The sequence below is a fragment of the Rhinolophus sinicus genome, chromosome 2 (genome assembly GCF_057876585.1).
Source record: "Rhinolophus sinicus isolate RSI-liver-muscle chromosome 2, RSI-T2T, whole genome shotgun sequence".
In the NCBI taxonomy this organism is placed as follows: domain Eukaryota; kingdom Metazoa; phylum Chordata; class Mammalia; order Chiroptera; family Rhinolophidae; genus Rhinolophus; species Rhinolophus sinicus.
Genome location: NC_142502.1, coordinates 94,039,320 through 94,065,494, shown reverse-complemented (window position 1 = coordinate 94,065,494; position 26,175 = coordinate 94,039,320). Strand labels below are relative to the sequence as shown.

General features: G+C 33.8%; 1 protein-coding gene across 3 annotated transcripts in view; it reads right to left on the bottom strand.

Annotated features, from left to right (window-relative positions):
- The window catches only part of SUPT3H (SPT3 homolog, SAGA and STAGA complex component), a 464,602-nt gene that overhangs the window by 145,393 nt on the left and 293,034 nt on the right, over positions 1-26,175 (bottom strand). For all 3 annotated transcript variants that reach the window (XR_012496623.2, XM_074333030.2, XM_074333029.2), the window contains exons 4-6: positions 16,790-16,876; positions 13,703-13,793; positions 7,613-7,752 (exon numbers count right to left, since the gene is read on the bottom strand). Coding sequence is in view for 2 of the 3 variants with exons in the window: in XM_074333030.2 (XP_074189131.1) it covers positions 7,613-7,752; positions 13,703-13,793; positions 16,790-16,876 (318 nt within the window). In the remaining variant the exon portion in view is untranslated. The remainder of the gene's footprint in view (positions 1-7,612; positions 7,753-13,702; positions 13,794-16,789; positions 16,877-26,175) is intronic.

Below are 26,175 nucleotides of genomic sequence, written 5' to 3'. Positions count from 1 at the left end.
TCTGATTAGATCTGAAAAATGGTTACATGTAGGTTTACTGGGTTGAAATATAAGAATGCCTTTAATGCTTCTAGCTGATATTTTAAAATAGTTTCTGGTTTTTATTAATCTTCATTTCCACCAATTGTTAATATGTACCCAATCCCCTTACTTTTGACCATTTTTTAAACAAAAATGCCACTGGTTCATAATAGATAAGCAGATATTTTATACATTTGCTTTTTTTATTTCTTCTGTGATTTGTCCATTCATATCCTTTTCCAATTTTTCTACTAAAACGTTATTTTCTTGTTGACTAAAAGGTGCATATAAAGAAATGATATTAATATTATGTCATATTTTTACATTAGTTTGCCTTTTGTCTTTATTGATATACAGAAATTATATAATTTTTATGTGTTCAAATTTAATCATTTCCTTTGTGACTGTTTTCCCTCCAAACTGGGCTCTGAGTATGCTTTCAGAAAATTTTAAGATTCTATTTATTCTCTCTTGAAAAATTTCCAATATATATTTGCATACAAAAGCCTTTTAAAAGTCCTAAAGAAACTTCTTAAATTTTGTAATTTAGGATTTCACAAATCTTACTTGAAAATACACCACTTCCCTTACCCCCACAGTGCATCTGCTAACATCTTCAGTAGATTTCCTTTGAAAGCTTGTTTAGAAAAGAAAAGCCTAGAAAACCCTTCCTCATCCCAAAATTAATATTTACCTGTGTTTATTTCTATTTCTTTAAGTAATTTTACTTTTCATACCTAATTCTTTAATCCACCTAGAATTGATTTTGATAAAGCATAAGGTAAGGAACAATCTTTAATTTTTTCATTACAAATAGTTATCCAACTATTTGGCATCTTTCTCCCACTTTCTACATTTATTGTGACTACCCTGTTTCTCCAAAAATAAGACCTAGCCAGACAATCAGCTCTAATTCGTCTTTTGGAGCAAAAAATAATATAAGACCCGGTATTATTATATTATAGTATATTATTTGTTATATTATTTTATATTATGTTATATTATATTATATTAGACCCAATCTTATACTATATTAAAATAAGACCAGGTCTTAATATTAATTTTTGCTCCGAAAGATGCATTAGAGCTGATTGTCTGGCTAGGTCTTATTTTCGGAGAAACACAGTATATCCTTCTCTATACTTATTTCATTTATTCTCTTCATTGGTATGCTTGTTGGGTTTTACACCAGTACCACACTATTTTGATATTAGTAGTTCTACGGAATATTATGTCTGATAGCATAAATTGAACTCTGCCCTCTACTCTTCTTTAATAAAATTTCTTTTGGTTATCCTTATCTTTTCATAATTTCAAATAAATTCTAACATCATTTTATAATTTAAAAAAACTCCAGCTGAGATTTTTGTTAAAATGACATTAAACTAATAAATTACTTTGGGAACTGAGACATTTACAATATTCAGTCTCTGCATCTAGGAATATAGTATTACTTTATACACTTTTCACATCACAGTACATTATTAAATATTACTTCCACATTTCTTCTATATTTCTTGTTAATATAAAGTTTATCTCCAAATAATTTTTCTTATATTGTTTCAATTCCATTTTCTTTCTCCTCATTTTTATTTATTATAAGTGTAATATGGGGGAAACAATGGATTTTTAAAGTATCTCTATGATTTAGTGAAGACTGTAATTGGTTCTGATAGTTTTTAGATTGATTCACAAGGATTACTTAACAAAAATTACATTATCTGTACATAATAATTTTTTAAAAATAAATTTTATTGGGGAATATTGGGGAACAGTGTGTTTCTCTAGGGCCCATCAGCTCCAAGTCATTGTCCTTCAATCTAGTGGAGGGCGCAGCTCAGCTCCAAGTCCAGTCACCGTTTTCAATCTTTAGTGGCTGGGGGCACAGCCCACCATCCCATGCGGGAATTGAACCAACAACCTTGTTGTTAAAAGTTCGTGCTCTAACCAACTGAGTCATCCAGCCGCCCCTCCAGCAGCTCAGCGGCAGCTCATTGCCTTCAATGTAGTTGTGGAAAGCGCAGCTCACTGGCCCATGGGGGAATTGAACTGGCAACCCTGTTGTTCAGAACTCGCGCTCTAACCAACAGAGCCATCCGGCTGCCCCCATAATGATAATTTTGTCTCCTATCAATAGCTATGCCTTTTATTTTACTGGATAATGCTCCCTGAACTCTGGCAAATAAAAGTGGTAACAGTGGGCATTCAAGAAGTTAATGAAACTCTGTATTTTTAAATCTATAATGATGTCTGTTCATTTGACTGAGATATTCTTTATTACAAAATGGAGGTACTTTTCTATTTCTAAATTAACTGAGAATTTCTAAAAAATATAAGAAGTGAATTTTGTCAAATGTCTTTTTATCAGCGACTAAAGCAATCATATGGGTATTCTCCTGTGACCTAGTTATTTCAGATATAATAGTAAGTAATACATTTTCTAATATTGAAGCAAAAATCCTATTCGGTCTTGGTACTTCACTCATTATATATACTGCTAAATTAAAATTGGTAAAATTTTAAGATTCCTCCATCCACATTCATAAGCAAGATTTATTATATTACACTTTGAAAAATTTAATGAGTTTTCCTTTTTTTCCCCTATGCTCTGAGATAGTTTATATAGCATAATAATTAAATGTTTTATGAATGTTTAAAAGAGCTCTCCCATAAACTGGTTTGGATTCAGAGACTTTGAGGATATAATTCTTTAGCATTTCTTCCAAGGTTACTGTTCTATCCAGGTTTTCCACTTTCCATTGGGTAAAACTAATCATTTATTTTTTCTTAGAAAAACACCCATTCCACCAAGATTTACAAATATATCACTATAAAATTATATGAGAATTGATTTATCCAGTCTATAGCTATATCCTTACTTACTGCTAATATTTAGCAGGTATCTTTGTTGATTATTTTCTAGCTTTATGCATTTATTTTTATATTTTCATTTCTATTTTCTGTTTATTTTGATATAAAATTTCTAATTTTAGTTGAATGTTTATTTTCATTTTTCCCAATTTAATAATAAAAGGCTTAACAGCTAAAAAGTTGTCTATTTTAAATAAAACTTTGTCCATACTTATTAAATTTTGTGTGGACTATTCTCATTGTTGTTATTATCTAAGCAGTCTGTGGTAGTAATTTTTAATTTATTTGTTATTGGTCTATTGGTTGCTTCTATGATTTGTTTGTTTTTTCTTTTTAAATTTTCAATCTGTTAGGATTTTATTTGTTTAATTTCTGTTATTACTTTCAGGTTTTCTTATTTTTTGCTCTGGTAAGGTAATATGCTTTACAAATTTGTACATTGTTTAGAATTTGTTTGTGTCTGTGTGTGAAAGAAAGATTCCTCATGGGCAGTTGAATAATGGTGCTTTGTAATGATTTTCAATTAGAAAATAGTAAAACCTTTTCTTTATTGATGATATACTGATCCATTACACAAAAATCAAAGTTCTTCTAGTTGAAGGAGATGGTGGGGGGAGGATGGAGGCTAGAGCCCCACCAATCCTCTCCTCACCTTTTCCAAAGAGCACCAGGAAATCCTTGGGTAAGATGTTAAAACTGCTGCTCATTTATAAAATGTTTTATATACATCTACTAGATGTATATAACTTAAATTTTATTATTAAACATTTTTTCCCCAAGTCAATCTGTTACATACTGAGAATGGTGTCTCCACAACAAATGTGTTCATTCCTCTGACCTCTCCCCTCAATTCCGGAAGCTTTTGCTTGCCATGTTTCAATTGATGATTAACATGTTGTATTTACTATCTTCATTATAGGCAGCATCTTTCAGTAAATAACTTACGGACTTTGTACCATTTTAAAGCTTCCCTCCTGAATTCTCTTTCCTCTGAACTATTCCCTTAGCATTTGAGTTTGATATCCTCTGATAGTTCTTTTACTTTCACATGCAAAAATCTAGTAAAATTATATTTCTATTCTTATAGATATAGGATACACACACATATAAGGGCATAGTATATGTATGCATGCAAATGTATATGCGCATTTGTATATATTAAACTACATCTTTCGAGTATATAAATTCTGTATTTCTTAATCCTATATACATTTATATTTTAATCGTTTTCTGGGTTTCAGCTTTTGACTCCACCTTTTCAATTATTTTGGTATTCCGTAAATATTTATCTTGCTGGGATTGGATTTTTTTCTTTTATGATGTTATCTAAGATATTTTTGAACTGTTAGTTTTAAACACATTTTATTCTACTTTACAATTTTAAAAAATCGTGACAGGTAGAAAAGGGGAATAGCCGAAAGAACACAGTTAAAAAACAGGAGAAGATGGAGAACATCTTCAATGAGCTTTCTAGTTTCCTTAGCTCCAAAGACTGTAACACTGGGACTCAAAACCCCCAGGCATGATAACCTCATTATACTTGGGGCATAACTGAATGGTATACCTGATTTCTCTGATCATTCAACCTTTATGAAAAACTTTGTGTTTTTAAATCTATCACCCGTCACTTCAGGTTAAATTCAGAGGGCCACCTGGGATCTTATTCAATTTTAAGCTAATTTAAAAATTTTTAAAGCTGTCTTAAATTTTATGTATTCTATTCTGCTTTCTCTCTAGATTTCAGTATTAGGCCTCTGACTTAAAAACACAAGGTAAACAGTCCCTGGGGATTTTCGGAACCCCAATCTGTTTAAAGGCTGCTCTCTCTGGTGAGGTTCAGTCTTTGTTCTCTTATTTACTTTGATCAATTTGAGGATTAGTCAGAAGGTAAAGTTCACCCAATTTTTAAAGCGTTTATTGTTTACATACCCTTCACAAATCTAATGGTTTATCAGACAAGGTATTTAAGTTGATAAATGATAAACTTGAGTTTCTCAGGTTCCTTCACAGTAGAACAGTTGGGTTTTAGGCAAAGCTCTTCTGTGAGTGATCACAGGTCCAGAGCTCCCTGCAGCTTTTAGTGACCCTTTCTTGGTCTTTGGTTAACATACCTACATTTACTTGATGAGATCTTAAAAATTTAGAAGGTAAGAAATGGTAAAACACACCTTTGTCATTCTGAGGTGAGGGTTAGGTGGGGATGAGAAGTGGTTGGAGACGAGTTACGGGCACTTATGTATTATTATGTTTGCCATTTCCCTGCTTCTCTTTCTTGGTCTCTCAAATACACTAAAGCAATTCTGAATATTATTTAATCTTTATTTGAGAATTCAGAAGGAGCTGTAGAGATCATAGCTGTTTACTATACATATACCTAAGTGTTAGAAATTTGATGCTAGACAAAAATAGTGTAAGGACCATCATGATGATGGACTAGCAAGTAGAAATGGATATACAAATTCAGACGTTTTTAATATTTCAAATCATATAATACTTAATATTAATGAAATAAATTATGAGTGAACACAAAGCCTGGCGTACACAGAAATAAGCTGAAAGTAGTAGGAAAGAACTCCGTGTTTTGTATGCTTGCTCAATGTTTTGAGAAAAAGCTAGGACACCATGTGAGTTTATATGTCTATAAATTTGTTTCTCTTCTAAACTGCATTTAAATGAAATAAAAGAAGAAAGAAAAACAATTAATAAGCTTTGCTGGTAGGTCTATACCACTTACATACATTCTAGGGGAGAACGTAGACAAAGTTTTTGCAACCGTAAGAGATGCTTAGAGGAAAATTAAATCACTGAGCGATGCCAAGACTGATTATCTCACTGCACTTTAAAAGCAAGAGATTGCAGTCTGTGAGTCCAAAGTGGTTTCATATGAACTGCCACAGTTGTGGTTTACGCTTGAAACTATAACCTGTCAAATTAGAAGCAGGCAAGGCCTATGCTCTTAATGGTTCCACTTTCTACCGTCTATAGTTATGTCTACAAGTTCAGCACTTTCATTCAGTTAAACTCTGTTATTTGGATGAGTAGAATCTCAAAACTATTCTTTTTTATCTTGGTTAGAGAAGATTTTAGTTACGATATAAAGCTTAGAGAAACTACCAATCGAATTTTTATTATATAGACGACAATTTCATCGTAACTATTTTTATCAACGATCGATATTTTATTATCCTGGTTACCACTATGTAATACATGATACAACGACAGGAAAGAGGTACACAAACGGCGTAAGTTCCCCAGCTTTTCTACCCTGCATTTCCAGACATTTTATTGACTTGAACTTGTACCTGACTGACTCATCATTTTTCCAGGCCTACAGTAGCCTGCTATTATGAGCTTAGTGTTACAACACGCTCCATTTCTTCTCTTCTCCTTGATTGTGGAATGCCCTTCTGGGCAATGGGCTTGGTTGACAGAGATTTTCCCATCAAAATTGAAAAGCTGCTTGTTCAATTTTACTAATGTTTTATATAGAGTCCTTCCTTAATGACTCTTTCTTCATGCCCATTTGTATAATATAAAAATATTTTTAAAATAAAGCATAAACATTATTTTCTCTCCGTGTAATGCATCATAACTGAAACCATGCCACTAAACAATCATATCCTGTTTAGGCCATAATGACATCAGAAATATATGTTTATCATCTGCATTGGACAACTTAGCATGTTTTTGGCCCAAGGCGAAGTTGAACTAAAACCATTTGCAGTCGTCCCAAACCAAGATAACCACACATTTCTGAGGTAATTGATACCTAAGAAGAACATTGCTTTTTAGATCACAGTTCATGATCTAAGCATACTAATTCTTTAAAGAAGATTGTTAAGGTTTACAAAGCATGTATGTCTATTGGACTTCCTCCAAAATTTAACATGAAATAATTACATTTTTAGCATGCACAGAGACTATGATAAAGCAGGCACTAAATGCAATCTTTTGGAGTTCTGAAATTATCTCTCTTGCTTAATTTAAAGAGAAGGGGGAAACGGAGATTTTTCTTTTTTTTTCACATGTAAAAGTACAACAATAACAATGATAAAAATAATGCCTTGTGTTTTGGAAGGCACACAAATAAAATCAATCATGATTTTTATTTTTCTAAAGTATTTAAGGAAACAATTTTATGAATAGATAGCTGAGGTAAATAGAAGACATACTTTTGTATTCATTGTTAAAACATGTCCAGGGAATCCAAACGTATGTCATTAACTTTGTGTTACAGTGACAGAAAGCATGTAATTGCCCTGGATACTACCTTACCTAGTGAGTCTGACCATAGCCTGCAATTGCAGCCTGAAAAATACTTCCCGCTATACGACAACAGAAATGCAGTGAATTACTTATGCCCACAAAGATAACTGGATGATTTGAACAAAAAAATAAAAAAATATTTAATTATCAGTTAGCTTGTAAGGAGTAAAATAACATTAGTAAAAGTAAGGTCCAGAAGGAAGCTGAGGGAAATCTACTGACATTCAAAGGAGAAAACAGAGAAACAGAAAACTGAAGTTGTTTCTCAAAGTTGGTTCTGAAGGCAGAATCTGACACCCTCCCCAGGCTACTGCACTGCACAATGCTGCCTTCAGACATGAAAACACCGACTTAGGCATTCCAGACAACATTAAAGAACACAGTAACAGAATCGCGTAGCATTGGCACTACCATGGCTATTCTACTACTGTAAAAAGGCAAGAATGTACGATACCTCCATTCTTTCTTGTTTAACGTCATCAATTTCATCATCTTCAAACATTGCCAAGAGTTCTCCTGTCTGGTCAATGGAGTTGAAAAAGTCTTGAGCGATTTTTTGTCTTTTGTTTGAATTATTACTGCCGCCTGATTTGTCTGCATGAAGAAAAAAAGAAATTTATTTAATAGGTTTACATCAGCACCAATCATTACATGTATTGAATACTGAATATGAAATTCAGAATTGGAATTCTCTCAAAAAGGAGAATCTCTACATCCAAAACAAAAGTGTCTTACAGAATTAAATCTTTTATTCATCTCGTAAGATTGAGAGAATAAAACCAAATTATCAATTACCACAATTGTGTGAATGGACTGATTACAATTTTTAAAAAAAGGAAAAGAAAGAAAGGCTCTCAGATTTAGAAAAAGAATCCTGCTATGGCAGGCCTAATTAAGAAACTAAATAAAAACAAAGACAAGAAGTCATCAGGACTGAGACAAATTAAAAGAAGATAATATTATATAAATTACTGTATACATTATATATAAAGGAATGAGGAGATCTTATTCTTTTTCTCTTAAGAGATAAAACTACCACACTTATTTAAAAGCTAAACATAATTCCGAGAAAATTATTGCAAAAGGTTGGGAAGGAATGTAATACTGTAATAGGTAATTAATGCAGCTTACTACATAAAAAATTCAGTGTGAATTAGTGAGTGAGCAAGAACTAGATCCTAATATGATAAATGACATGCTCATATACCAAATAAAGACAACCCAAACATCTTAGAGTGAGAACATCCAATTTTTCACCATTAAATATGATGTTGTGAGTTTTCCATAGATGGCTGTCTTGGTTAGTTTGAGCTGGTACAATAAATATACCATAGACTGGATGGCTAAAAAAACAAATATTTATTTCTCAGAGCTCTGGAGGCTGAGAAGTCCAAGACCAGGTGCTGGTAGACCTTTTGTCTGATGAGGGCCTGCTTCCTGGTGTGTTCATGGCCACAGCAGAGAGTGAAAGCAAGCTCTCATTTCTTCTTAGAAGGGCACTAATTCCATTCACAAAGGCTCCTCCTCATGACTTAATTATTTTCCAAAGACTTTACCTCAAAATATCATCACACTTGGAGATTAGGTTTCAACACATGAATGTTACGGGGGACACAAGCATTCAGTTCGTAGTAATGACTTTAGTCAGACTGAGAAAGTCCCTTTCTCTTCCCAGTTTGTTGAATGTGCTTTCATGAAAGACTTCTGGATTTTTTTTTTTTTTTTAATGATTTTCCTAAACTTATTGAGATAATCATGTGGTTTTTGTCCTTTATTCTATTAATAGGATGTATTACACAAATTGTTTTCTAATTTTAAACGAATCTTCCATTCCTGGGATAAATCCCACTTGGTCATGGAGCATAATGCTTTTAGATGTTGCTGGATTTGGTTTACTAGTATTATGTTGAGGATATTTACATCTATATTCACAAAGATATTAGTCTGCAGTTTGTTTTTTCTTGTGATGTCTCTGTCTGGATTTCTTATTAGGGTAATACTGGCCTTGCAGAACTGGGAAAGGATTAATATTGATTTTTAAATATTTGGTAGATGTCATCAGTGAAGTCTTCTGGGCATGGGTTTTTCTTTGGGGAAAGTTTTAAAATTACTAATTCAAACTCTTTGTTTGCCACAGCAAACTCTTTAGTGCCATAGGTCTACTCAGATTTTCTATTCTTGATGCGGTTTCAGTATTTTTTTTCTTTTTAGGACAGTAAATATCTACAGAATTGGGAATATTAACCATCTTATTTACCATGTCTGTTTCTTTTCATTTCGTTTTGTAACTTGAGTAACCATCTTGTATCACTCCTTATTCCAATAAAGCTTTGTTACTACCCATCTCATGTTGCTATTGTCAAATATATTACATATCTATTATGTTATAGACCCAACATTATACTTATATTGTTTTTAAATCAGTTAAGGGAAGAAAGGAAAATAAATATGCAAGTATATTGTCTCATGTTTACCTACATAATTATCTTTACAGGTGCTCTTTTGTGTGTGTTTGTGTGTGGGTGTGGATTTAAATTATTGTCTGGTATAACTTGCTTTCAGCCTGAAGAACCTCCGTCAGCATTTTTAATATGGGTCTGCTAGCAAGAAATCCCCTCAGCTTTTGTTTATCTGGCAATATCTTTATTTTGCCTTCATTATTGAAAGACAGTTTTGCTGAATATGTTTCTTGGTTGACATTTTTTCTTTCAAGTCTTTGAATATGTAATCCTACTGCTATTTGACCTATACTGTAATGAGAATCAGCTTTTACTAATATTGTTGGGGTTCTGTTGCACGTGCTGAGGTGCTTTTCTCTTTGGGCTTTCTTGGTTTACTCTTTCTCTGTTTTTCAACGTATCTACTAGAACATATCTGAATGCGACTCTCTATCCTACTTGGAATTTGCTAAACTGTTTCAATGTGTAGATTAATAGTTTTCATCAAAATTGGGAAGTTTTCAATCATTATTTCTTTAAATATTTTTTTCTGCTCCTTTTATTATTTCCTTTCCTTTTGGTAGTCCCATTATGCATATATTGGTTCAGTTAAGAGTATCTCATATTTATCTGAAATTCTTTTAATTTCCCTTCATTCTTTTTTCTTTGTTCTCCAGCTTGCATAAACTTTAACATTCTGTCTTCCAGTTCACTGATTTTCTTCTTCTGTCAATTCAAAGTTACTATTGAGACCTTGTACTGAATTTTTCATCTCATTCATTGTACTTTTCAATTCTAACTCCAGCATTTCCATTTGTTTCTTTTTTATAATTTCTATATCTTAATTGATAGTCTCTATTATGTGAGATACTGTAATCATACCTTCGTTTTGTTCTTTAAACACCGTTTCCTTTAGTTCTTTGAACATATTTATAACAGGTACTTTGAAGTTTTTGTCTGCTAAGTCCAACATCTGGGCCATTTGTGTTGTTTGCTTCCCATACACACCTGTTTCTTTGCATACGTAGTTATTTTGTTGTTGCCGTTGAAAATGGATGTTTTAGGTAACATATTGTAGCAAATTTAGATAATAATTCCCTCCCCTTCTGGGGGCTTGTTGTCATTGTGTGCTTTTTAATTTAGTGACTTGGCTGGACTAGTTCAATAAAATCTCTTCCCCTTGCAATGTGCAGACTCAGATGTTGCTCCTCAGAGGGCACAGCCTTGAGGATGCGAAGAGTCTCGTTAGTTACCAGGGATGACTGTGATTTTGGTCAGGTTCACTTTGGCTGTCACTTTTCCTGATCCCTCCACTACGTTTCTGGCTGGTATGACTCTATTGATATCACACACAGCTGTTGGTTCCCACTAATTGCTAGCTGACTGCTCTACTGTTTTTTATAACACTCTTGGGCATAAATTGCTCCACAGAGTTAGACTGATTTAAATAATGTTGGGCCCCTTTGCAGAATCAAGGTATTGTTAGATTTTAAATTTTGCTCTGAACCCAGGAGGACTTCTTATCTGCCTTTCCTTGGTTTCCTGTATTAAACTTTTAGCTGATGCACTGGTTTTGCTTGTTGTTACTAGTATCAGAAAGCCACCAGTTTCCTCTTACTTGCTCACCACCAGGGTCTCCATTGCTTTTCACATGCTCTGTTTCAAATAGTCAGTCCCCTCCAGGAGGGCTACAGAGATGTTATTAAGTCCTGCCTCTCGCTTTGGGCTGAACCTGTGCACCACTGTACTGGAGCTGGGGTTGGGAAACAATCAGCTTCTCCTGAAAAGACCCTCCTAGATCTAAAAGTGGGGATTTGGTCAGGGATGGTAACCCCTTGTCTTCTAGGTTTGTCCCTTTAGGTGTGAATCTTTATCCCTGTGAGAGAGCTAGGGTGGGGACAATGAGGGTCCAGTAGTCTCAGGCTGTCATGTCTGAGGTACAGCTTCCCCATGAACAGAGGATGAGAAGAAGCTCCAGTCCATTCAGTTGCGCCTGCCTAGAGTTTCTGCAACATGGAGCCAGAGGAATGAGAGACGCTGAACTCCTTTCCTTCCTGGGGTGAAACTGTTGCCCTACACTGGGAGCTGGAAAAGCAGGTACCCAGTGTTCTTGGTCACACTTGTCTAGAGTAAAACTTCTATCATATTGGGGTGGCAGGATGGGAGGGAAGGAGACAGGTGATGGGAGTAGGTCATGGCTCAGATGCAAAAGTTTCTCACTGTTCTCAATGAGATTGAGTAGATTTTTTTAAATGTGTTTCTCTATTTGCTGTGTGCCCTTAGGATAATGTCTAAAGACTTAAACAATAATTAAAATTTTTTTTCACCAGCTAAAAGTGTTTCACCGGGAAAAGAGTCTACCACACTCCTCACATGGCCATTTTACAAGGCCCTCGCCAGCATGAGATGTATTTTACCTAAATATTCTATTTATAAATTGTATCAACTACTTAAAAATTTTATGTAAGACACAAAATTAGAAAACTTAAATGAAGCTAAAGAGGAGAGATTTGAAATAAATAAGGAGGGGAGGACATCAAACTGTAATGATGGTGTTAGTATAACTGAATACCAGTCTCACCGCTCTGAGCTTCCTGGTGTTCAAAGCACGGTATTAACAGCTATCATTTATTCATTGGCAGGACTGTATCAGGTACTTTTCATAAATTATGTTGAACTTTCATAATAACTCCACATGGTAAATGGTATAATTTCTGACTTATAAATGAGAAAACTGACCCTCATATAGAGAGAAAGCAGAAGACAGGGACTGACTAAAATTCGAGTCTATTTCGTTCCAAGTCTGTATTCTTCATGCTCTATATAAAAGACAACATTTAAATTAATCTAGAGAACTATTTTCCAGGAATTAAATTCTATGAGAATTTTAGGAATATTAAATAGGCAACCCTGATTAAACATTTGATCAGATTTTTTTTTTTTTTTTTTTGGCATGGCTATTACACTTGCTGATTTGTTGAGGGTAAAGGAAAGTAACTAGTTCTCTTTCAAAGTTTGTTGACTCCTCAGTTTGTTTTGAGTAGTTTTCTGGGATTTTTCTTAATCCTGCAAAGTTTGTTTAGCTACATTATCAATAACACCATTATGCAGTGACTGTGTTCAGTACAAAATGTATGAGTTACCTTGAAAAACACAACATACAATTGACCTATAAACAATGTGAAGGTTAGAGGCATCAACCCCCGCAGAGACAAAAATCTATGTATAACTTTTGACTCCCCCAAAACTTAACTACTAATACCCTACTGTTGACTGGAATCCTATCAATACCATAAATAGTTGATTAACACATATTTTGTGTATTATATGTATTACATACAGTATTCTTACAATAAAGTAAACTAGAGAAAGAAAATGTTACTAAGAAAATCATTAAGTAAGAGAAAAATACATTTACAGTATTTATTGAAAAGAACTGTGTATTAGTGGACCCATGCAGTTCAAACCTGTAATGTTCAAGGGTCAACTGTATTTATTTTGATTCAACAAACAGTATTTAGTATAATAATTTTCTATTTTCAGTTTAGCCCTATTAGATTCTGCAACATTAATATTTTTCTAAAATGGGGAATTGAGTTAGAATATCAGATTAAGGAAAAATTTCTCCTCTATTAGGCTTTTTATAAGATATCAAACAGCATATAAATAACACACCAAAATGAGGTGGCTTTACATCATAAAAACATGTCAGATACATTTATAATAAATTAATAAAAACCCATACGTATTAATTTCAAAGATATAAGAGTTCTAGCTCCCTACATCCACAACAGAAAAATTCTGCTTGTTAAAATCAATTATGTTTTGAATCAATACAATTTTCTTAATTTCATGATATCCTGATGCAAAGCAGTTCATATTATAAAAAGAAAAAACCTGAAATACCAGATTACTTTTAAGTCACATTAAGACACCCAAGATTTAGCTACCAACTAAATAAATATTTGGCTAATTTCTAAACTACATTATTTAACAAGAGTACACAGACTCTACTCTGATGGGAATACATACATCATACATTGCATAAATGGGTGGAGTATTGTACACGCATCATTGTTTTTAGTTCAGTGTTTTGTTCAGATTACCTTCCAGGAGATCATCGTCGTCTATGCCTTTGACAATCTTTGATTTGTAGTCTCGGAAAAACATGTATTTTAGCAGTCGTCTAAGTTTTTTCTATTAAAAATATGAAATAAATAAACCTTATACATATATTCACTTCGCTGATTAAAAACTACTATAAGTAAATTTAATAAGTTTGTAACACAAGATAATTGCAGAAAATACAGCAATTCTCACCATAATACTATGTAATAAAAAATGTAGTCATCAAATAAAACATAAGAGCTGAAACACAAGCATTTTTAAAATCACTTTTCATTTGTAAGTATCTCAATGCTCCAGAATCATAATTACCTTTATTTTTTTGGTCTTATAAAAAGTTTTACATTCTCTCTGAAGATTGTGATAAGTATCACACTCTCCATACTAACCTGACTATACTGGATTTATGGAATTTTGTACACATTCAAGACCAAATTTCATTTTAAAAATGATTCATAAACAATCTAGACAAGGAGTTTATAACAATTGCGTTAAAAAGCCACGAACTCTCTGTTTTATTGTTTTTTTATTTTTTGAGAATCTTTTATTTAGAAGAGTTGGTTTATGGTTTGTAGTTTTGGAAAACATTCTGTAATCTGAGAAACATTTTTATGAAATCAAAGCAGATTAATGATGGCATTAATGATGGCTTTCTTTAGTTTTATTAGAAGACTATAATACTGCTCAACTCTAAAAGTAACTAATAATACCTTGTAATTTGTTGTGTGCTTACACTTAGAATGTATTATTACTGGTTCCTGACCTTCAGGTTTAAGATTCCTAATAACAGCTGAAACCTATCGCATTTTACAAAGCTCTTTTTTATAACTTGATATTTTCAATAGCCCTGAGATATAGACAAGTATAATCTCCCCTTAACATATAGGGAAACTGAGGTTAGAAATAGTCTTAGCAGGGTCAGAAGTAGAACATAACCTTTGAACCTCAGTTTCTTCATTGACAAGGAAAGCAAAGTACCTACCTTACAGGACTATTGCGTGGAATAAATACGCTGCCTAGTGTAATATGTAAAACATAGTAGGCAGTCAATAAATATTGCTTTAATATAAACTGGAATTATTAAGGTCTTCTTGTACCCTTCTTTTCTCTTGCTGATTCCATTCAGTACTTTAGATTTTATTTTGTCTTATATTACACCTATGTAAACTACTTTAAATTGTTTTGAACACGGCAACATATAAATAAAACTATTATTTTGAGGAGAAAGATGAGAACAATGGCTACTCTCGTAGGACGGCAGTGTTCTTGGTTGCTGAAAAGATTCTGGTTATGAGACCTTCTGGAGAGTAGAAAGGCATTGTCGATCAGTGTACGTTCCTGAAGTTTCAATATGACTTAAAAATTTAAATTCCCCAAAAGGAAGGAAAATGTGTCAATGTGTATTTTGTTTTTGTGCTAGCCTCTTTACGTCTGTCAGTGAAAAAGAAAAACTGGAGGCGTTCATTCTGTAAAGCGCTGATGCTAACTCCATTGTTCCCCCCAGGCATCATAAAGAATCTTAGCCCAGGGTCCTCATTTCTGCCAAGAGCACTTTCAGGCTGCTTCCTCACCGCACCAGTGCTGTATAGTGCCTTTTTCTCCTTAGTCCTCCAACTAGACCGATGTCAGTAAGTCCTGTATTATCTTACTATTCGCTATCTCTCTGAGTTTTTCCTCCCTATCCACTTCCAGAACCATCCTAGTAACCATATTTGCCTTGATTACTCAACCAGCGTCCTGCTTAGTTCCTTTGCATTTGCTCCATGTAAGTGCATGAATCTCTCCCCAGGCAGAAACCTCTACTTCCACAAATCCTACAGCCTCTCCATTGAATCATACAACTTTAAAATGCTGTGAGTCTTAAAATGCTCCTCCAAATAAATCGTACAGATTTTCTAAACCAGATTATAGTTTCTTAAAAGTTAAGATATTTCTTTGCTCTTCCTTTATATTCCTCATACTATCTAAGAATTAATGAAATAAAAATTAATAAAATGTAATGGTAGATTGGTCAGGTAAAGTCTGTAGATCTCTGAACGCCATTGTATAAGGAAGAGAAAATACTTGATCCAAGTTAATCTACCTTCAATCAATCAGAATGAAAGGTTTTACAGATACAAAGTGACTCGATATTAGAAAGGATGTAAACAAGGTTATCCAAAAGGTCAGATGGGATGGCTTTTGATTAAAAAAACCCCGAAAAACAGAAAAACAACAACAAAAAAACAGAACCACAAGGATACAAAAAATGGTGTTAGAAAAATAGATAAGTATAATTAAAAGGCCAGGAAAACGAATGGAAAAATGAAAAATGCACCATTAGGAACTACGTATTGTTTGCTGACTTGTGATAGTATCTACTATAGCACACTGTGGTTAATCATTTAGTTTTTTTTAACATGTAACTTTTAGATGAAACTCTTATTAAAAACTAGTAAAAGTTTATAAAATATTTTCAACTAGCTATTCATGGAAGATAGTTATGACAAAATTAAACATGTAAATAAATACCAGCTTAGATATTTTAATACCAGAGTTCAAAGAATAAGAAAGATAGATCTTTAATATGTATCTATATCTCCTCTACATTATGGTATACACTTATGCTATTGGAATATTCATCTTGATTGATTGGCTATTTCTTATAACTTAGTGTCACAGAATAACCTTTGTATTTCAAGTTAAAAAAATTACTCTATGAAGGCCTGTAATACCGTATAAAATTAGAAGAAAAATAAATATGCCACTCAGTTTTAACTATCTTTCATCAAAACAGTCAATATTCAATAAATATTATGTAGCAATGAAAATGCCTAAATAGATGTTTAAGGATAAGTGAGAATTAGTTATCAGCATAATTTTACATAAGTGCCCTTGCCCATGTCAAAAGAAAAAAATCAGTTCTTTTGTAAACCATTTTATTGTGTCAACTATGAAGACTAAAACATCACTTCAATAGTTATGATTCCAATTTGAAAGCTGTATAATCAGAATACACAGTTTATTTATATAAGTGTAATTAAGCCCCAAACATGGCAGTTTAATACAATTAAATAGTTTTATATTACCTTATCTTTGCGCATCAAAAACAGAAGATCTTCGGCAGATATTACCCTTGCTCCCCGAAGTTGTGAAACTTCAGCTGCTTGCTGTAACTAACAACAAAGGAAATTTAGGAATTTTTCTCAATAGTCTAAATTAAATATACTACAGTTGTGATGTCTCAAGAGAGAAAAATAGAATAAGAGTTAAAAACTTTTGGGAATAATCCAGCAATCACATTAGTGCTTTTAAAAGTAAAATGTCTTATGTTTTAAGGTATAAAAAAATGCAATTAAATTAACTTATAAGCCCACCTGTAACTGATACAATAAACAGAAATCCTTGATTTCTTTCATGCAAAAGAAAAATCATGTGCAGCTTCCAGAAATGCATTAATGCACCTGAAAATAATTTTATGAAATTTTATCCTCACATCCATGTGAGCAATGGTTTCACTCAGTATCACTAGTTGAATAAGTATATTATTAATCTGAGCTCCCATGCTGGTATGATTTGAAATAGGCCCATTCAGAACTTTAAAAGATCAACAAAAACAGTAGCTGTTTCTAATATCCAAAGGAAAAAAAATAGTTTTAGTTTTGGCAAGTCTTCAGTGGGCAAAGGCTTCAGTCCATAAATCATAATATGGGACTGCATTAATTTCTTTCCACACTAATCATATGCGCACAAAAAGTTAACTGTATCTGGAATGCACAACACAAAACATACTGCGTGAAAAGTTAGATTCCCCCTGAAATATTCATCTGGGTCTTTATATCTACAAAGTTGAGAGTTTTCTGGAATTCAGAAGTCCTAGAAACACAATCTTACTTGAAAATGACCTGGAAAATAAAAGAATGTGAAAGATGATAGTTCTATTTTTTGGTACAGGCAAAATCAGTTTCTTATTTTGATTAGTTGGAAGAAACATAAAATATATCCAGCTGAAAAAAAAGAAAGATGCTGGAGAAAACACTACAAAAATGTGCCTGTAACTTCTTCCAAACTTGATCAAACTATGGTGATTGCACCAAAGCAACTCTATCCAGTATTATAAAAACATTTACATATTTCCTGAATGCATCCTTCTTTGAAAGGAATAAATCTACTACATATTACTGAGAACTAATCTTTTAAAAGTGACACACTGTTATCTTAACAATTATAAGAAATCAAATAGTGCATTTGTACTATAGAAATCCTGCTTGAATGTTTAAGCGATTTTGCTAAGTAAGCTTCAAACCTTGTCTAAATACACAGACTACAAAATAGACTACAAACTCCCTATGTGTCAGCCTTACCACTGAATTTCCTGGATACTGGTGGTTGGTATATAAACATAATTCTACCTAAATATAGAAATTTAAATTTAACTGTGAACCATTTAAAAAGAAATCTTAGAGGAAAGGTTTTTAAAAAGATGATGTATCTACCAAGAAAGAACCAAGTTTTCAGCACGAAAAATTTGAACACATTTTTTTGAAAAACTGGAAGAACATCAGGGAAATACGTATACACGTGTTTTTCCCCCCAAATATAAACATTTCTATCACAGACTAAACTAACACACAATCAGTATGGAGAAAATATGAGCTCAGTATCCATTTGTCTGCGCACATATAGAGAATCAGGAAGAAGCAATGTCAAGTGACTATTTTCTTCAATGAAGGATGGTGATGATTTGAAAACTGCAAAGTACTACGCAGATATAGGTAATTTTACTCATGTTAGGAAGGATCAGGATGAGTATATATCCCTAAATAGTTTTCCCAGTTAGTCAACTTTTTACCTACACTACATATAATCTGTATTTATCACCTTCTCAAAAATGTCTGTTTACAACACATTCACTAGGTAAAAAAAGAGAGAATGAAAACTAAAAACATAGAAGAGTTAGACTTTTTAAAGTGGCTTTTCAAAACCAGGACCCAAGTATTGTAGAGATCTGGTCTTTATGTCATGGTAATGTTGTCATAATTATCAGGAACACTTTCGTTTACATCTGGCCGATTTGCTAACTTCCTCACCTAACTGAGGATCCTACTAGCAGGATATCCGCTGGCATTCACTCTCACACCCTGGACTCCCAAGGACAGAACGCTCAGGACTGACACTGATAACTGTGTTAGGTCACCACGCTCATCTGGCCCTGATGTGTCCCATGTTCCAAATTTCTCTCTCCCAAACACTGACCTCCACTTCTTTACTGAGCGAAGAGAGCAACTTTATTAGCTAATTACAGTGATCACACTAAAGTGTGTATGAATTGTTGGCTTACTTCCAGAAATATTTGTCTACATCTACTAGAAAGAGAGAACAACACAAGCTTAAAAAACAGGTTAGCAGCGTGACAGTGCAGTTCCACAGGAAGCTGAGCTCAGGACTGGTGCATTTGATGAGAAAACGATATTAGAACCAGAAAACCAAAATTAAAAATATTCCTAATACCTTCAGTGCTTAAAAAAAAAGTTGATTCTGTATTCTAAAAAAAGTCCCTCAATTTCTTAATCCTTGAAAATAAATGGAAGTTATACTTCATTACTTACTGTAGCAAGTGACATATTTCTGGCAATAATTAAAATAACATAAAATAACGGTGCATTTTACAATTTTTATTACAATAAAAGCAGTTTGCATTTAATTGCATTATAAAATATGCAAGAAATGATAGAGCAGAGAAATATGTTAAGACTAATCAATAGTTGAATGAGTATACAAAGCTAATTTTTGAAACTATATGGATTAAGGTATAGTAATAGTAACTTTACAGAGATTTATTTGTAATTTAGTAAAATAATTTGCTAAAAGACATTATTATTCTACCACAATAGCAACTCACTTACAACATTTGTTTTTTGTGATAAATATTATTTCGATTCTTCAAGGTAAACTAAAAATAATATACTGTAATAACTGTTTAAAAGACAAGAATTTCCCCTAGCATATTAACATTCATCACGTTTACATTTTAATATTTTATGATACTCCCTTTGGAAACTGAGGATTAAAAGATGCACTTTAAATTTTACATGTCATCTTAAATGACACCTTTGCTTCCCACAAATAAATATCTTCTCAGTTTCTCAGTGCTGTCAATGACTCTCGTATTGAAACTCAATTTTTTCTCTCTATTATATTTTCATCAACTTCTGTAGATTTTGTTGTTTGTTTTACTCTGCTCAGGGTCTTGAATTTGCTCTCTACTTCCATAGCATTTATCCTAATCTAGGTCTTTGGGGCTTTTTGATTACTGGTTTCTAAATTTCGGTGTCTCCATATTGCAATGCATCCTAGATGTTAAGTGCTAAAATGATCTACCTCAAATATAATGTCCACAAATCTTGTTCTAGGATCTATGATAATGCACTATTACTTAACTTCAATGTGGTCTTTAAAGCCTGATTGACTCATAGATTTTCCCCTCTACATTCATTCTCAGAATCTTCCTTGTTTTTCCCTCATATTGTTCTACATGTCAGCTCCAATAATTTCAGTTTTATCTTTATGCCTTTGTGTACTTGTGATGGTTAATTTTTTTGTGTCAACTTGACCGGGCCATAGGGTGCTCAGACATTTGGTCAAACATTATTTTAGTGTGATTTTGAGGGTATTTCTGGATGAAGTTAATATTTGAATCCATAGATTGAGTAAAGCAGATCATCCTCCCTAATGTGGGTGGGCCTCAACCAATCAGGTGAAGAATTGAATACAGTTATGAGGCACTGAATGGTGGGGCTACATTCTGAGAAATGCATTGTTCCAATGTTCACTGCAGCTTTGTTTATGATGGACAAGACATAGAAACAACCAAAGTGTCCTTTGATAGATGAATGGATAGAGAAGTTGTGGTATATATACACAATGGAATACTATTCGGTGGTAAGAAGAGGTGATATAAGAACATTTGCGAAAACATGGATGGATCTTGAGATTATAATGCTAAGTGAAATAAGTCAGACAGAAAAAGTAGAGAACCATATGATTTCACTGATATGTGGTATATAAAACTGAAAACAACAAAAGAACAGGAAAAACAAAGAAAACTCACAGACACAGACAATAGTTTAGTGATTACCAGAGGGTAAGGGGGGTGGGGGGTGGTAGATGATGGTAAAGGGGATCAATATGTGGTGATGGAAGGAGAACTGACTCTGGGTGGTGAACACACAATGCGTTATATATAGATGATGTATTATAGAATTGTACAGCTGAAATTTACGTAACTTTGCTAACAATTGTCACCCCAGTAAACTTTAATTTAAAAAGAAAGAAATGCATTGTTATGCACTTTTGGCATTGTGTGAACATCAGAGTGCACTTACACAAGGCTAGATGGCATAGCCTACTCAACATCTAGACTGTATGTATATCCTATTATTGCTTCTAGTGTACAAGCCTATACAGCACGTTACTGTACAAAACATGAGATTAAACCAAGCACAAGAGAACATGATGCAATAAGAGACTCAATTAACACAAGCCGTATGAAGCTCCTGTCGGGATAACATGGCATACTGTTTTACAGCAAACTTTTTTTTTATTTATAAGGAGAAAGAGTACACTCTAAAATAATAATTAAAAGTATAGTAAACACGAAATAGTACCATAGTCATTTACTATTATTATCAAGTATTACAGACCGTATAAAATAGTATGTTCTATACTTTTATACAGGGTGCAGCATAGTAGGTTTGTATTCCTTAGCATCACCACAAACACATGAGTAATGTGTTGCGCTATGATGTTACAACGTCAGTGGGTGACAGGAATTTTTCAGGTCCATTATAATCTTATGGGACCACAGAATTTAGGATTTCTCATACTCCATAATCATGTGAGCTAATTCCACATAATTAATCCATCCACTCATCGACCCATCCATCCATCCACACTTATACACGTATCCTATTGGTTTTGTTTTTCTGGAGAACCCTAATACAGTACTTTACTCCAATTATGAGAAATTCTTGATTCTTTGTGGAATGTAGCACTTTCTTCTTTAAAATATAGGCTTCAAAATAACTGTCTCAAAGAAAAAAGATCTACACTTATGTTCATACAACGCACTGTTTATTACTTAACCGCAGCACAGAACTTAAGAGGTGTGATCAAACAATAAGGTGAAAGTTTAAGTAAAAATAAATTCATTACAGCAAAAGACGCATTGCCATTAATCCCCCTCAGAATACTCCCTCTAGCTTCAAACACACTCATTCCATTGTTCTTGCCACTTTCTGAAACAGTTCTGGAAATCCTCTTTTGTGAGTGTCTTTAGTTGTTCTGTCATGGCTACCTTGATGTCCTGAATCATTCTGACTTTGGGGAAGAGCCAGAAGTCACATGGTGCCAGATCCAGTGAATAAGGTGGATGAGGACACACCGTAATGTTTTCATTTGGCAGAAATTGCCGTACCAGAAGCCATGTGTGACACGGAGCATTGTCATGATGGAGGATGATTGACGGCACACTTTAAAACACACCTTCTCTCAACTGTAGCACACACCGGACTGACTGCACTGAACAAGCTGAAACTTGTCACACACTGTTACTGAGGTTTGATGGGTCCTTTCCTGTATTGAAGATCACTGCCTTTCCGTTGGATGGCACTCAGCAGCAGCATTCACCGTATTTGCTGATCACAATGGAAAGGCTCCATGTCACACATCGCTTCTGATACAGCAATTTCTGTCAAATAAAAACATTACTGTGTGTCCTCATTCACCTTATTCACTGGCTCTGGCACCATGCGACTTCTGGCTTTTCCCCAAAGTCAAAATGATTCAGGACATGGAGGCAGCCATGACAGTGCAACTAAAGACACTCACAAAAGACTTCCAGAACTGCTTCAGAAAGTGGCAAGAATGATGGGATAAGTGTGTTTGAAGTGAGGGGGAGTATTTTAAGGAGGATTAATGGCAATGTGTCTTTTACAGCCATAATTTTTTTTTTAATTCAAACATTCACCGTATTGTTTGATCACACCTCGTATATGCTCAGTTTACCTAACATTCTCACCTTCCAACTTCCTTTTGAATAATTTCTCTAGGTCTAAGACCACCATTCTCCATAGGCTGTTTATAAGTCTTAAATGCTGGCAATCTATTTTCCCTCAATGATTTTCAGTTCTCCCATCTATAATAAAAATGAATTGGGCTACATGAAGTCAATAACTGGTGCATTTGGCTAGGACTCATATAAATTCAGCAGAAAGATTTCTCTAAAGTTACAAAAGGTTTTAAAAGTATAGCAAAATTAGTTTGATGATTTCATAATTATTAACATCCTGAAAGTATTCCCTTTTAATCACACTTATGCTACACTTCTTTCTTTTGGTTTCCGGCTAACTCCTTGGATCTTTCCTTTTTGAGGATAAGTAATAACTAAGCACTAAGAGGTAGGAGCTGTTGAAAGCTGTGCAAATCTTAGGCTATGTTGTCACCTGGCCTAATATTTATCAGGTTGGCGCAAAAGTAATTGCAGTTTAAAAGGTTAAAAATAATTGCAAAAACCACAATTACTTTTGCACCAACCTCATATTTGGCTATCTTTCTATCTATTGGTCCATCCTGCACTGTTTACAAAGCTAGATTCCAGGTTAGACTATGAAAGCACAGCTCTGCTTGCAACCACACTTGTCAGCTACAGGTAACCTCAAGGATCCTCTCTGAATCCTCCCTGTTGTGACTGAAGGAACTAGGAATTATCTGGATGCTAATTTTAGCTCTACCACTAAGTAACTGTATAACTTTAGATACATTAAATAACTTCCCTAGATTTATAAGTTTATATGTTTCTTTTTCATTTGAAATGGATAACCAATGATTTTGATGACTAGTAGTTCACAATCTTAGTAATACTAATAGCTTCCATTTATTGAGAACCTAATTTGTAGCAGGCACTTTGCTAGGTGTGTTATAAATATTGAACTATAATTCTAAAAATTTCTATCCAAGTTAAAATGTGTATAACATTAAAAATCATATAATACTCTATGTTCTGTAATGACAGGCAGGAATACTTTGCCACACTTCTTTCCAATCTATAATTCTGCTTCTAGAGGCAACTACTTTCAACTTGTTCTGTTACTTACCTCCATATTTGAAATACGCGTATAATGCTTGTTTTCTTTATTTTCAGCTTTAAATACTATCAATTGACTTCTTGCCATAGAAAATGAAGATGTAGTGTTTTCATGATGACTCACATTTGACCATCTTGTGCCCCCCTCTTGATCTTATAAATTTTAATTTTTTGTTATATTAATATACAGTGCTTACATTATGACTGAGTAAACACTGTTATAGCTTGGTAACACTAATCAAATTTGGTTTTACAAGTTAAATTTTTTTTTAGTTAATAATTTCCTTGGTTTGCTTTTTGCTTAGTTTTTGTTTTGTAACACTATTCATGCCAAATTCTTTGAAAGATTTGAAACATACAAGAATTCCTTTCAATTTCATTGTTTTTGTTTTCCCCCAGAGACACTGCATTTGGAGCCCTCTAGACTCTTCAATAGTTCTATTTGGAGTCTCGATTTCTTGTTCTCTCTCTGTTAGGATAATTTTGGTAGAACACATTCTCAGAAAGTTTCTTTTCTCATTTTTGAGCACAGTTATAATAGCTGCTTTAAAAATCCCTGTCTGCTACTCTCAACATCTGGGTGATCTTGGAGTTAGTCTCCATTTTTCCTATTCTTCTGGGTATGCGTCATGCTTTCCTGTTATTTCATATTTTAAGGAATCTGGGATTTTATCGTAGGTACTGTGAATGATACATTGTAAGGACTCTGGATTCTGTTATGTTCCTCTGAAAAACACTGATTTTTAAAAAAACAAAGCAGTTAATTAGACTCTCTTTCCTTCCCCAAGTGGTAGGTTGCAGCTGAAAATAGTATTGTAAGAAAGGGAGCATGGGAAATAAATTTATGTACGATCCTGTATGCCTGCAAATTTATTTATGCCACCTTTTTATTCAATTGATAATCTATCTGGGTATAGAATTTGAGATTAAAAATCATTTTCCCTTAGAATTTTAAAGGCACTGCTCCATTGTCTTCCAGCTTAAAATATTGCTGTTGAGAAATCAGCTATTGTTTTGATTCCTAAGCCTTCGTGTGACTTTTTTCCTGCCAAGAAACTTTTGCTATTGTTCTCTTTATACTCGAAATCCTGAAATTTCATGGTGCTACCTTGCTGAGGATTTTTCTTAATGTATTTTCCTGGTACTCATGGGGCCGCGGGGCAGGGGGGAGATTTTTTTGGATTGCTTTCAAAATTTCTTACCTTACATTTTCTGGGTTCTTCCTAGAATGCCTATTAATTCAATGTTGGTAGTTGTTGTGCCTTGTATCTTCAATACACGAGTTCCTTTGATTCAACCTCCCCAGAGCGTAATGGCAAAGGGGTAGCTGACTGCCTATCTGGTTTTGATAGGGCACTGGGATAAAAATTGCTTCTTCACTTTCTGCCAATCCTCCTGTTTCTCATCTACCCAAGACTTCTTTTTCAGAGGTACCTTTAATCCTGATCTTTTCCAGGTTCCAGTGTTTCATTTTTCTTAGATCTGTTCAACCTTCAGCATTTCTATCCACTTTTAAGCTTCCATAATTTTCTTGACCTTTCTCATCAGCTGCTTAGGCTGCTCACATTGTCTTTGTAGGTTTATGCCTTTTACATTACAGTGGTACCTCGGTTTTCTAATGTAATCCATTCCGGAAGACTGTCCGAGTTCTGAAACGTTTTAAAACAGCCGACAGCTAGGCCTCAGGATCTGTACTCAACGGAAGCTGCGTGACATGTTCGATTTCTGAGGCGTGTTCGAAAACCGAAGCATTTACTACCGGGTTTAGGGTATTCGTAAACTGAAATATTCGTCAACAGAGATGTTCAAAAACCAAGGTACTATTGCATTTTATTGTCACTTAGTGGAGTTTTGAGAAAGTTTTAAGACAAGGACATTATCACCCATGTTTAAACAGCTGTTTAAAGGAGTATTCCTTTTTTATGTGAACATTTATTGACTGTACTATCCTATGCTTCATGTTTTCTCTACATTATCTAATTTAACCCTCATTGGCAAACCTATGAGAGATGTCCAGGTACACAAATCTAGAACTGAATAATAAATGCTTAACATCAAGCCATTCATCTTTCTCTCCAAGGTTAATTTCTTATTCAGAACACAGGAAGGCACAATCACTAAATCAGGCCTTATAATGCATAGAAAAGTCTAACCACAAAAACATCTATCTGCCTTTCAAAACATTTTCATTGCTGGAAAATAAATGGTTGACAAAAAAAAAAAAAAAAAAAAAAGGTTTGAATAAAAACATCCAAGTCAATTGCTTCATGCAGACACAGCTTAAGGACTGAGAACTCAACAAGTGTTTAAAAGGAAATGGATTTGTAACTA